This window comes from Ceratotherium simum, chromosome 33 (assembly GCF_057802395.1).
Source record: "Ceratotherium simum simum isolate JZ-2026a chromosome 33, ASM5780239v1, whole genome shotgun sequence".
NCBI classification, from domain to species: Eukaryota; Metazoa; Chordata; class Mammalia; order Perissodactyla; family Rhinocerotidae; genus Ceratotherium; species Ceratotherium simum.
In genome coordinates, this window is record NC_141932.1 from 9,850,488 (window position 1) to 9,864,786 (window position 14,299).

Genomic DNA, 14,299 nt, shown 5'->3' on the forward strand with positions numbered 1-14,299 from the left:
TTTTTCGGTATCTCGTCCTATGTATCTCATCTGATTATTGATTCTTATCTTTTAATATCCTTTGTAATAAACCAGTAATCTAGGGAGTAAACGGGTTTCCTGAGTTCTGTAAAGCACTTGTAGATGACGATAACAAGATGGAGTAACATATGTCAAGGCTTCTAAAAATGGAGCAGGGAGGCCATTAGGGAAGTGGGGCTTATGCACGTACACCATGTCTCTACCTAGGCGGAATGTAACCTTTGAACTGTGCTTCACTGCTGTCATCCTGACCTTCCAAGAAATATGCTTACTGCCATAGATAAGAACTTTCTGCCTTAGAGATGACCTTAGCAACCAATCACATATAGCCAAGAAGTAACAGTTGTTGCTAGCACCGATCTCATGTCTTGCAAAACAAGCTGTGTGATTCATCCCTTTTTGCCTTTATAAACTCGTCTCATTTGTCTTCCTCTGAGCACATTTGAATTTCTGCTCCAATCTGTGTCTCTGGAATTGCAATTCTTGAGACCCCCAAATAAACTTTTTGCTTCTTTTGTACTTTATGCCTCTTACTCATTGACACACTCTAGCAAATTAATTAAACCCAAGGAGGGGGTTGTGGGAACCTTTGATTTTATAGCCAATTGGTCAGAAGCACAAGTGACAACCTGGAGTTGCAGTTGGCATCTGAAGTGGGGGTGGGGGGAATGGAGGCCGTCTTATGGGACTCAGCCCTTAACCTGTGGGATCTGATTCTATTTATGGGTAGATGGTGTCAGAATTGAGTTAAATTCTAGGGCACAGAATGCCCTGGTGTGACAGAGAAATGCTTGGTGTGAGACAAATCTCCACACATTTGGTGACCAGAATTGTCAGAAGTGCAGTGTTCTGTGTGACTAGTAAAGGAGACACACAGAAGTGAGTTTTTCCTTTACAACAGGGAATACTGATCTGATAAAAATTCGACCCACCTCTTGGAAGGGTAGGCATGAAAAGCATGCATGTGAGTGCTGGGGTTGGGACTACACAAAACACGGCTAAATCTAAACCTGAGAATCTGAGAAGTAACTCTTTTGGGCTCCTGAACCCAATTCTGTGTGTGTGAGTGGGGGAGTCCCCTCCTCCCAGTCCCCCACTGGCAATTCTCCTGATTCCAGCTGGGTGTCCTACAACTGAACTCAATTCTGACACTACCTGGAGATAGCATCACATCCCACAGGTTAAGGGCTCAGTCCTGCAGGACTCCCCTCCCCCTCAGACTCCAATAGCAAATCCAGGTTGTCACCTGTACTTCTGACTGACAGGCTCACAGAACTCAGAAAACCCATTCACTCCCATGTTTATTATAAAATATTATAAAAAGATATTAAAAGATACAAATCAACAACCAGATGAAGAGATACGTAGGGCAAGGTATGGGGAAAGGAGCTTCCATGCCCTGAGTGCACCACTCTCCCCGCATCTCCATGTGTTCCTCAACCTAGAAGCTCTCCGAACCCCATCCTTTTGGGTTTTTATGGAGGCTTCATTACATAGGCAGGATTCATTAAATCATTGGCCACTGGTAACTGAACTCAACCTCTAGCCCCACTCCCCTCCCCAGAGGTCAGGAGGGTAGGAATGAAAGTCCCAACCCTCTAATCATAGGGTTGGTTCCTTTGGCAACCGGCCCCCATCCTTAGGTGCTTTCCAAAAGTCACCTTATTAACATAAACCAGTTGTGAGGGAATGGGGCTTGTTATGAATAACAAGACACCCATTTCACCTTTATGGTTCTGAAGCATTTTCAGGAACTGAGGACAAGAGACCAAATATTATGACAAAAGACGCTCCCATTGCTCTTTTGCTCCCCAAAATTCCAAGAGTCCTGTGAACCAGAAACCAGGGAGGAAGACCAAATATATATGAGAAATATATTTTTGTTATCTCAATGACCCAATATATATTTCTTATAAATCACAATATCACATAGTTATATAAGGGTGTCATTAAAAGATTAGGAGGTAAATGCCTAAATATTTAGTTAAAAGGATAAAAATTGATTTTCTCTGAGGAGGTGGAATTTTGGAGAAAAGAAAATGGTGACAGCTGTTTTTATTCACAAGCCTAACAAAAATAATGACTTTCTTTTCCATGTACAAATAAAGCCAAGAACTACTTGCAAAAGAAAAAGTGACAAAAATATTTGCAAAAATATGCAAAGAGAAAAATGGGTTATTAATAATACATAAGACATCTTTGAAAATCCAGAGGCTAAGACCAACTAAAGTATAAATCTTCAAAAGACAAAAGATAATTCTCAAAAGAAGAAGAATTGACCAATAAAACTGAAAACAAAAAGGTAAAAAGTACAAATGAAAGCAACAATGACATATGATCTCTTTTTGATCAAATTAGCAGGCTTAAAAAATACAAAATAACATCATACAGTATTGGCCAGAGTAGAGTGAAGACTATAAAAGAAGACTATGTGAATGTTGTTGGAGAATATTCTAACGTGAACAGAGAAACTGATCAAAAATCTGAATTAAGACAAGGAGTATCTATTGAAATAGCAAAATCAAAATCACAGCAAGCAAACAAAATATTTTCATCATTTCATAAAAGGAAATGAGCTAATATGAAGTAACATGTATTTTAGTGCCCAACTTAAAAGATACTTTTGAACATGCTCTTAACAATTCAACCAACATCAATGCAAAATGAAAGACATTTTTCTACAATGTAATGTTTGTCACTGTTCTGAGCCTAATTGTGTCTTCCCTCCACCAAAAAAAATTCTTATATGGAATTCTTAACCCCCAATACCTCAGAATGTGCCTGTATTTAGTGACATGATCTTTGAAGAGGTAATTAAGGTAAAATGAGGTCAATCAGATGGGCACTAATCCAGTATGACTGGTGTCCTTATATGAGGAGATTAAGATACAGACACCCACAGAGGGAACACCATACGAGGACACAGTAAGAAAACATCCATCTATAAGCCAAGGAGAGAGACTTCAGAAGGACCAACCCTGCTGACACCTTGATCTTGGACTTCTAGCCTCCAGAATTGAGAAAATAAATTTCTGTTGTTTAAGCCACTCAGTCTGTGTGGCTTAACATAACTTTGTTATGGCAGGCCTAGCAAACTAACATAGTCACACCACAAACATCTAGACAATTTTGTTTTATTTATTTATTTATTGTGAGGAAGATCAGCCCTGAGCTAACATCCACACCAATCCTCCTCTTTTTGCTGAGGAAGACTGGCCCTAGGCTAACATCTGTGCCCATCTTCCTCCACTTTATATGGGACGCTGCCACAGCATGGCCTGACAAGCAGTGCATGGGTGCGTGCCCGAGATCCGAACCCAGGCCGCGGGCAGGGGAGAGTGCACACTTAACCGCTACGCCACGGGGCCAGCCCTGACAATTTTGTTTTAAATTCCTGTGTTTTAAATGTTCATTTTAAGAACGACTTTTAAATATTAAATATTTGGGGTATTATCTTTCAATTTTTAAATGATTTTTCTTAGGCACTTATTTTAATAGTGTTAATGTTCCTTTTAAAAACATGTTCTATTATCAAATGTTTCTGTCAGGTTGAGATGATTTTTAAACATTATTGAAATGTATCATCTTCTCACAATATATTGGTTCACAATGGTAATAAGCCATACATTTATTATACCTTTTCTAAACAGAGGATCTCTGTAACTTTGAGTATAATCCTATCACACAAAAATGATGCACTGTTTATTATCATGGGCACTCATTATTTTAAAACATGGAAATAAAGTGTCATGAAATACACAGAATAACTTGGAATTTCAGGAAGTCCTGAGTATACTCAAGAATCCTGCTTTCTCATTCCCAAATATCAAATATTAATATCTGTGCGCACGTTGGAAACACTATTCTCCGGCATTTTTATTTATCTTTTAAAACAGGAAAAACCACATGTTCCTTAAGAACCAGTTCTTGCTCTGGTATCTTATGACTGTATAAACTATGAGGACAGAGGGGAACTAAGCCAACCCCCACCTTGCAGATAAGGAGTCAGGTGAGGACCAGCTGAGAATATGCAAAGACCCAGTAGTGGATGAAGGGTCTTAGCCTGTGCTGAGCAGGAAGGAGTTAGCATTTCCCTGCCTGTGGCTTGGGCTTCGTACCCAGACAATGGGGAACCTTTTCTCCTTCCTTTGCCCCAAGGCCAGCTCTCTGTGTCCAACACAGCCTCCTTCATCAGCCAGTTCAGAGTCCTCTATAACACCGAAGGCCTGTGAATGAGGATACACTGGCCCCCTGTGGTCTGCTCTCAGCAGGAGGATCCAGATTGTCTCAGGCACAGGGAGTCCAGAATCTGCTGCTTCCTGAGTCTGCCCAAAAGTTCTGGAGAACAATCTCGGGGGCTGCTCCTGCTTACCTCACATGATCCATCCTGCTCCACTGGACCCAGGACCTGAGGCCTCTGGGGCAAATTCACATCAGCAGGCATGTCCCCTCTGGGCTCTCGGTTTCTCTTGCTGAGAACTCCACTTTGCCCAGGAGCCTGAAGCTGGGTGGGCATCTGCAGGCTCCAGTCAGACCTGCTGGGGGGAGTCCGGCTGGGCTGTGAAGGGAGATCCTGTGGCCTCAATGATGTGGCCTGACCCAGGGGCTCTGCAGAGACACCAGGAAGTCCTGGAAAGGCAATGACCACATGGTCACTCATCCAACATTCACTCCACATGAATTTCTGGGGACCCTTAGGTGAAGGTCACTGTGCTAGATACTGAGAGTAGACAAAACTCAGGAAAATTTAACTCTATTAGGGTTTAAAAAAAAAAAAAAGAAAACACTAAGATTTGGACTAAACTTAATGAAGGTCTAATCGCAGCTCTGCCACTTTTTAACTGGAGATATCACCTCAGTTGCAGTTTCCAAAATGAGGATACAAGTACTTATTATAGGCATTGGGAAACTTACAGGAGATGAAGCTTGTCAAGCCCTCAGCACGGGCCTGGCCTGTGGTAAACAATGAATAAAAATCAGCAAGTTGCAGAGTCAGAGATCAGGTACCTGGTTTAATTTTCACACAACCCTGTCAGCTAAGTATTAGGACCATTTTGTGGAAACTGAGGCTGAGTGCTGTTACATGATTTGCCTTGAGGTCACTCAGTCTGCAAAGGGAAGAACAGGGAATCAGTCCCACATCTGCCTCGCTGTAAACTTCACATAGTCTCCACGTCCCCCCCGTACATGGTCAGCTTCCAGAAACACCATTTCCATTTCCTATTGCCTTCAGAGAGCTGAGGCTTCAAGCTGGCCATGTCTGGGAGGCGTTATCCGAGCCTCAGGGCATTTCAGTGCCCATCCATAACAACCTAGACATCCCAGCCTTTTCTCACAAAGATAAAACTTAAATTCAACGTACTCAACCTCCACCTCGACCCAGAAACCCTGCGGACGTGCACCAGGACCCCCAATCGCTTACCATTCCTTGCCTGTCCCTAATGAGTTGCCCTGCCCCATGCCATACTATTGACCCCACTGACCTCCAGAAATCATCCATAAGTGGACCACAGGACTGCCAGAAGGTCACGAAATGCTTCTCGGTCACCAACATGGCTAGGTTCCTGAAATCATTACTCCCCTGATTACTACCTGGGGAATGTGATTTCCACAGGACCCCCAAATAATCCCCCAAACGAGGTTCCAAGTAACGCACCTCAATAGGAAACCATCGTGGATCTGCTCAACTGCCAATCCCTGACCCTTACCACTTCCACAGGGACCCAAGGAGAGGCCTCACAAACCCCCATCGCTGACCCCCTCCGCATCCAGTAGACTGGCTCCCATAGGCTACCCTTAGCACCCCACTGATTTCTATAGGGTCCCCAATCATGCTCCCCAGTGTTACAATGTGACCCTCAAAGTCCTCCAGTCCCTGAAGCTCCTGCTCCCAATCAATCACTGCCTCCAACAGGCCCCCAAGCAGTGGGTCACTTCCCCAAATGTCCCCCGGGACCATCCACTAAGGCCCTCTTAAGGCGCATGTTCACTGTACTCAAATGAGCAAGTTTCATGGCCCAACAATATAGAATCTGGTATTCAAGTACACTTGCAATTTAAGTTACAAAAATACTGATATGTATACAGAAAACACGCAAAGAGTGAAAATTAACGAGCCAATCATCCAACTTAAATTAGAAAACCCCACAGATCCCCCCCATCACTCACATCAAGCCGATTTCCCCTCACTGACTCCACAGAATCCCCATTGCTAACATTCCACATCACCTCAGCGACCCGCAAGCGACAGACGGGTTAGAACCAGCTGACAATATAAACGGAAATGGCCACTCTAGGCCACTTCCGGTTTGGGTTCGAGTCCTGTGGCCGGCTTGAACAAGGCGCATGCTCACTAGAACCTTTGAAGCCACTCCCTGCCAATAGTTAGCATGGCGTGTTGCAGTGAGCATAATCTATTCCGCGGTTCAGTTTCTCTCAGGAACTGTGTCAGGCGAACGACATGGCCGCGCCCACAAGCATTATGGAGGCCGCCATTTTCAAAGAAAGTCCATTTCGTACAGCCAGGGAAGGCACTTGCAATCTCATAGACTAAAGAAAGTTTTGGGGTTGTCCCGCGTTGGCAGGGGACCTATTGAATATTTGTGTGTATATATTTCTAGGAGAAACTGGCATTGCATAGTATGAAAAATACCTTTTCTCTGTATTATCACATTGATTTAAAATCCCACTCTCAGAATCCAGGTATCTTGCCCCCTCTTCCCTGCCAAGACTCACTCTGCACAGAGAGACTAATGGAGACGTATTGGGAGCCCAAAGGGTGCTGAGCTTGGCAGACGAACTCCTCTCCATCACCAGACTCCATTGAGGGCAGCTCCAGGACTCCAGGCTTTGAGGACTGGCAGAGGCTCGGGGCTTGGCTCTCCAGGGTCCAGCACCTGGCAGGGGCGTTGCTGTCAATCACACAGACCAGACGCAGGGATTGGCCCTTCAGAACTGATAGGGAGGAGCCACTCTCCAGTGCGCCTTTCTCCCCCTCCATCCCCATTGTCTAGTCATTTATTTATTAGTTCTGTAGCCATTAACTGCAGTAGTTATAACAGTAAAGCACAAAGATGCTGGAGCTGGACTGCCTGTGTTTGAAGCCAGATGATCAAGTTTGGGGATGTTAGTTAACCTCTCTGTACTTCAATTTTCTGTTTCATAAGGTTGTAAGGATTAAATAATTAAGTAAATTATCATATGCAAAATGGTTAAAATAGCGCTCTTACAGAATAAGAATGAGCTATTAAATGAGAAAAATAATATTTATCTTATTTCATTCATTCAACAAATATTTATTAGATTTCCCATGTTGTGCTCAAGAAAAAATTGTTCAAGTTCATTGTTTGCAAAAGTGTTTGAGGATTTCAACATTTTCCCCAAGGACCACTGGTAGCTCTTTGACCTTCCAATTGTTCTCTTTTGAAGCATCATGTCATCATTCTTGTTGATTTTCTCCTAGGTGTAATGGGTCTAACTCTACTGTGTCCTTCCAAATTCGTGGTTTTGACACATTTTTCAAACATCATTTTTATCAGTGATCTCATGAAATCTTGCATCTCTTTGCATTGTATTCACATTATATTGTAGGAGGTTTGCATCATCGGACAGAGAGACTGACTGAGGTAGATATTTGTGATTTATAATAAGAAACATATATTTAGTCTTTGTCCCTATTTCTGGCACCGAGCTCCCCAAGCCCTTGGAATTTCCTAAGTGGTGACAGCGATAAAGGTGTCTTTTGTTACCTTAATGAGGTGACTTTTGGAAAGCACCTAAGGGTCGGGGCTGGTTTCCAGGAGAACTAACCACGTGATTAGATGGTTGGAATTTTCAGTCCCATACTGCCCCTCCTCCACCTCCAGAGAGGGGACAGGGGCTAGAAGTTAAATTGCCAATGGCCAATGATTTAATCAATCCTGCCTACGTTATGAAGCCTCCATAAAAACCCAAAAGGAAAAGGTTCAGAGAGCTTCCAAGTTGATGAACATGTGGAGATTTGAGGATAGTGGTGTGCTGGCAGAGAGCATGGAAGCTCCTCGCTCTTTCCCCATACCTTGCCTTTTGCATCTCTTCCATCTGACTGTTGCTGAGTCACACCACATTCTCTGGCTCAGGAAGATCCTATAATCATCAGAAGTGGACTCTGTGGCTTCATGTAACCACAAGCCAGATAGTTTTCAATGAGGCAGCTTGGCAGGCCAGGCATCTACTGGGTCCCACGGAGGCAGGATGAGGAAGCGAGATGTTATAGTCTCAATAGATGGGGTTCTGAGAGGTGAGGAGCTTGATGAATTGTGAAAGGGGTGGATCTTCCGGACCTGATGCAAGAGCCCACGTAGCTCCAAAACCTGAGAAAGAAGAGATCCGAGCTGGGGGCAGAGGAGAAGTTCAGACAGGAAAGACACACTACAAAGGTAGAGCTCGTGGGGAAAGCCAAGAAGTGTCTGTGAGGCTGGCCCAGTCTCCTTGAGCCCAAACAGGCACAAGGAAAGCAACAAACACCCCACCCTAGCCAGGGGCTGCATCCACAGCTCCCAGGCCTCCGTCCCAGCCTCTGCCCTTGGGCCTTCCCTCTCAGAGGAGTTTAAGAGCTTGGGCAGCACTTCACAAGTCTTTTTACATGCCCAGACCTGGGCTGAGGATGAGTGTGGGATGGGAGGATTCCATCCTAGGTGAGTCCCTGCTTCCAGCTCCTCCTTCCCTGCATGGTGGTGATACCAGCTGAATACAAGGTTGACATAAGGGAAGCCATATTATAGAAAAGAAACCCTGTTGTAACTTTAAATGACCTCTGATTAACTAACCCAGACATGCTCTGTAGATTTTATGGCCCCTGTCAGCTGCTATAAGTTGATAACTTTGTTCTTTTGAGTTCCTTAGGAGTGTGATGACACTGGGCAGAGTCTATGCTGATAGCCATCATCAATGACACCTGAAAGATCAGGGTATAGGGCGTTTCTCCAGTCTCTGATGCATATCCAATAAAACAAAAGACAATGAGGACCTAACACCAGATGTCTGCCCCCACCCAGAGATCAGATGAATGCCCCTACTCGGAGACCAGCCCCCTATATAACTGGCCTGTAGTTTTTGTTCTGTAAGATGGTTCTTTCGGACATTAGTCAGTGATCTTCGCCCTTGCTAGCAAGCTGTAATAAAGTCCTTTCTCTCCTACCACCTTGCCTCTTGACTATTGGCATGTCTTGTGGTGGGCAGACCACCCCTCCTTGGGCGATAACAGTGGGAGAAGGACCTGAATTCCCAGCTCTCCTGAGAGGACATGGAGAAGGGTCTCCAGGGACAGAAGGTGGGGTCTGAGTGGGAAAGTGAAAGGAATAGAGCCCACTTTTGAAGTGTCTCTGGGGTGAATTGGGCTTAACCTTCACTTCCCCTGCGGTGGTTTGGGTGTTGCTGTTGGAGAGAAGGGTTTGAGGCAAAACCCAGAAATAGATGCCAGGTGTCTGCTGGGAAGGGCTAATCAGATCATGTCAAGGGGCTCCGAATAGGCCTTCCAGTCTCAGAGATGCCACCCCTGTTATCCCTGCAATGGGGAGGTGAGTGGGCTGGAGCAGAGGAGGGTGAGGGGCAGCTGGAACTAAATGTCACAGAGCTAAATATTGAGGTCTCCACAGTGTCCCTGTGTCCCTAGAGGAGCACGCAGGGGATGGGCTGCAGGTACCAAGGTCAGTAACAGTGCAGGGGGGATTGTGTGTCCTGGTGCTCTGTATTCTCCAACCCCCCGGATGGATGGAATCACTGGGACCCACTCTACATCTTCTGGTTCCTGGAAAGGGGCCAACATACATCAGGATCCTCCAGTGGCCACAAGCAAAATGGGTCAGAAGCTGCAAGAGAGGACCCTGGACCACTTCCATTTCCTCAGAGACCCCCAGACCAACAACTGCTCCCTGAGAATCAGAGACATCAGGAAGAAAGATGGCAGGATGTACTTATTTCGGTTGGAGAGGGGACCTGTCGTGAAGTTTAGTTTCAAGTATAAGACATTCTCTCTGAATGTGACATGTAGGAATGGGCCCTTACTCCTAGTCTGGGGGTGGGGATCAGAGTGAGAGTGGGTGTGCCTGGGATCCTGGGGCTGAGAGGGGAAGCATCTCTGGGACTATTGCAGAGGCCACTTCCAGATTGACACCTTGGAGACCCCTCTCCGTTTCTTCCTTTATCCTTCCCAGCCCTCATCCAGACACCTGACATCCAAGTCCCAGCAACTCTGGAGTCTGGCTGTCCTGGGAGCCTGGCCAGCTCCATGCCAGCAGCCTGTAATTGGAGGAAACTCCTCATCTTCTCCTGCATATCAGACACCCCAGCTCACATCTCAGAGGTCACCATCATCCCACAGCCCTGGAACCACAACATCGATGTGACCTTATCAAGGTCCCATGTGACTACAGAGATGACCATCCAGCTCAATGTCTAGCATAAGTGCCAGGCCAGGACTTCTGAGTGACTGCACGTAGTGGCTGTGGGGAGAAAATCAGAGCCTGGGGTACTTGGAGTTGGGTCATGGATTCTGGGCAGGTGAGGGGGGAAAAGAGGATGCTCAAACTGAAGCTAACCTCAAAACTGAAGAGGAACATATTGTCTTCTGAATTCAGATGCTCCACAGAACCTGAGCATTGATGTCTTCTGTAGAAATAATATAGCTATGAGAGAACTTCTCCTTTCCAAGGCTGTGATGGAGGGAAGGTGTCTACAGCACCTCAGAACAGAGTCCCCGTCTTGCGGAGCTTGAATGACAGGAGGGCTGAGATCAGAAATGCAGAATACAGGTACTAGAAGGTCCCCGAGCTCCTCTGTCCTCTGTGATCAGTCGCTACTCTCACTACCACAGCAAAGACGTTCTTCTTATCAAATCTTATGGAGACTTTCCATCCTCACTTCCCCAGACTGCTTGGGAGGATCTGTTGTTTTGGCAACTCACTTCCTCTTGATCTTCTCAGCTCCCTCCCCAAAAGCCAAATCTAGCATCAGATGTTGCCTTTAAAGACCCCCCTCAGGATCCTACCTCTTCACCCAGCCTTGCCTCTCTGCTTTTTAATACTTTCAATTCAAGTATTTTCCCCAGAGAATTTATTTGTGTGGTCTCATATTCAAAAGGTTCAAAAGAGCATGTAGAGAATGTCCCTTTCTCATCTCTGCCCCTCTAGATTCCTAGTTTCCTTCACTAGAGGTGTACATTGTAAGCTGTTTCTGATGTGTTCATCCAGAGATGCCTCATGCATATATAAAAATATCTATATTATTTATTTACGTGTACGTATAAATATGGATTTCGTGTGAACCTGCTTTTTTACACGCAAAGCATCCTATATACCTTATTCTGAATCTTATGTATTTTTAGTTAACAATAATTCTTAGAGATCCTTCCATGTCAGTAGATAAAGAACTTCATCCTTTATTACAACTGCAAAGTATCCCATTGCATATATGTATCATAATGTCTTAGTCCGCAAACAATTGCGTGCTAATGGAAAAAACTGCTGCTGCTTATAAACACTGCTGCAATGAATAAGATTGTACATATATTTTCTAAGTATGCTAAAATGTCTGTATGAATTTTAATTTCTCAGTCAGAGAGCACATAGATTACCAATTTGATAGATATGGCCAAATGACTCTCCAAGAGGTTGTACCAATTTGCGTCCCCACCTCCTGCAAAGTGTTAGGTCTCTGCTTCCTTCCAACATCAACAGTAGAGTGCATTAGCAATGATTTTGATCTTTCCAATCTTACAGATGAAAAATGTACCCCACCGTAGTTTTAACTTGCATTTCTCTTGTTAGGCATGAAGGTGAGAATTTTTTTTTTTAGTAGATTTCAGAGTCATTAATATTTTCCATTACATTCTGTTCTGCCATTCTATGAACTGACTGTTTATATCATTTTTCATTGTTATTAACTTATATTTCTTTTCTTGAGGATTTGGATAAGTTCATATATATATATATATGTATATATATAGTGTGTGTGTGTGTGAGGAAGATTGGCCCTGAGCTAACATCTGTTGCCAGTCCTCCTATTTTTGCTTGAGGAAGATTGTCCCTGAGCTAACATCTGTGCCCATCTTCCTCTATTTTGTATACAGGATGCCGCCAGACATGGCTTGGTGAGTGAGCAGTGTGTAGGTCCACGCCCAGGATCTGAACCTGTGAACCCCAGGCCACTGAAGCGGAGCATGTGAACTTAACCACTATGCCACCAGGCCGGCCACGGATAAGTTCTTTTTATATTAGGAAATACAATCATTAGTCTGTAATATGATAGTAAATATATTTTTCAAGTTTATCATTGTCTTCTGACTTAGTTTAGCTTGGATTTGCTATCCAAATTTTGTTTTATGTAGTTGAATTTGTAAGTCTTGACTTATAGCTCTTTGCTTATCACTCTGGCATTCTCAACTCTGAAATTATATATAATGTATATACTATAATATGCATACATGCAAACACATATTTATATTTATATTTAATTTACATTTATATTTACATATAAACCTGCCCAGGTTTCCTCTCTTCATCTCTGCTCTCCACACTACCATTCCCACTTCTTCCCTCTTGCCTTACAAGATTAATTTCCATACCCTGAAAATTCAAGGCCATTTCTATCCACAGTTCTTTGCTCTGCTGTCCCATCCTCCCAGCATGCTTTTCTGCTCTAAAATCATCAGAAATCTACTTTTACTTGTCCATCTCGCTCTGCTTAAGCACTTCATCCTCCAGGAAGCCCTCCCTGACTGTCTCTCATGGAACTGCTCATCCTAAGGGCATCCTCAGCCTGAGTTACTTCATCACAACACTCATCATATTGCTGAGGGAGGGTCTGGTCCTGGGCCTCTTGTCTTCACTAGACTGTGAGTCTGTTGGGAGCCGAGACCCTCTCAGTGGCATCTCATTTAGACAGGGAGCAGTAAATGGCTGCAGAATGAATAAATGCATGACTAGATTCTGGAGAAATTGGATATGTGAGTTGGTAAGGCTAACAGGAGAGGAAGTGTGGGAACTATCGGGTGGCCAGGGGACTTGACTGGGGATCTCCCAAGGATAAAGACCCTCCAACTATTCCTGCACCTCATGGAGTCTGAATCTAGACTGAGAGATCAGCTCAGAAGGGGGAGAGACCAAACTCATCAAAAAGGGGCAGGGTGGAGGGAGAGGCCGCTTCTAAACATCTGAACACTAGGCTGTGTTTGTCACTCTCTGTCTCTGTCTCTCTGATGTTCTCTTCTCCCCTCTTTCCAGAACCTGCAGCCTAGGAGAATGACTCCTCTTTATTAGTCCTCAAGGGCCAATTCCTGCATCTGTTCTGTGTGATTGACAGCAACGCCCCTGCCAGGCTGAGCTGACCTAGGAGAGCCAAGCCCTGAGTCTCTCCCAGTCCTCAGAGCCTGGGGTCCTGGAGCTGCCCCCAATGGAGTCTGGTGATGGAGGGGAGTTCATCTGCTCAGCTCAGCATCCTTAGGGCTCCCAATATGTCTCCATTAGCCTCTCTGTGCAGAGTGAGCCCTGGTAGGGAAGAAGGGGCAGGATACCTGGATTCTGAGGGTGGGACTGTGGACAGGATGAGGTCTTGAAGAAAAACTTCATTCTCTCTTCTCCCCTAGATGACTCCACTATCTCTGTAGAGCAAGGTGTTTGCAGCCCCTGGGTCTTATCCTACTTAAGGGGAACCTCATGGGGACCAGCTTTATACTCACCTATGGACTCACCTGGATCTACTACACTAGGTGAGCCCTTCCTCAGATGATCCAGTACCTGAGCCCCCAAATCCCAAGAGAAAGTGACTTTGTCTATCTTCCCCAGGGTGATTTCCCTGCAGCCCTAATCCTAAGCTCCCCTTACATTTTTTCCTACAGGTTCAGAGGGTCCCAGAGGAGCACGGCTGGGAGAGTGGACTGAACCACTCTCTCTCCTCTAGACACGGTGAAAGGCAGGAAACAGAAGCTCAGAGGGACAGAGTCCCTGTCTCCCAGGCATCCCTCTCACCAAAGCTCCCTTCTGTGCATCAGGGACACACTTGTTGACTTTTCTCAGCCAGAAATAACCTCTGTCCACTTTCATGCCAGGTCTCCTGAACTGGTCCCATGGGAGAGGATGGATGGACCAGTCCTTGGCTGGTGTGCTCTCAGACCATTTCTCTCTCCCTCCTCTACACTGCTCTGCACCACTGGAATGTACCCCTGCAGGCTACATTTTCCAGGCACTTTTATTAGCTGGCTTCCCACTAGGTTCAGTTAATGAGAGCCAAGTATTGGAGATTA

At 44.9% G+C, this 14,299-nt stretch overlaps 1 protein-coding gene across 3 annotated transcripts in view; it reads right to left on the reverse strand.

Moving 5' to 3' along the window:
- The window catches only part of ZNF175 (zinc finger protein 175), a 26,895-nt gene extending 20,045 nt beyond the window's left edge, over positions 1 to 6,850 (reverse strand). For 2 of the 3 annotated variants that reach the window (XM_087421222.1, XM_087421221.1), the window contains exons 1-2: positions 6,757 to 6,849; positions 4,394 to 4,650 (exon numbers count right to left, since the gene is read on the reverse strand). In XM_087421222.1, the coding sequence (XP_087277348.1) occupies positions 4,394 to 4,650; positions 6,757 to 6,844 (345 nt within the window). In that variant the 5' untranslated portion in view covers positions 6,845 to 6,849. Of the gene's footprint in view, positions 1 to 4,393; positions 4,651 to 6,756 lie in introns of all 3 variants that reach the window. The other variant, XM_004439015.3, reaches the window with a different exon arrangement.
- Between the last annotated feature and the right edge of the window lie 7,449 nt (positions 6,851 to 14,299).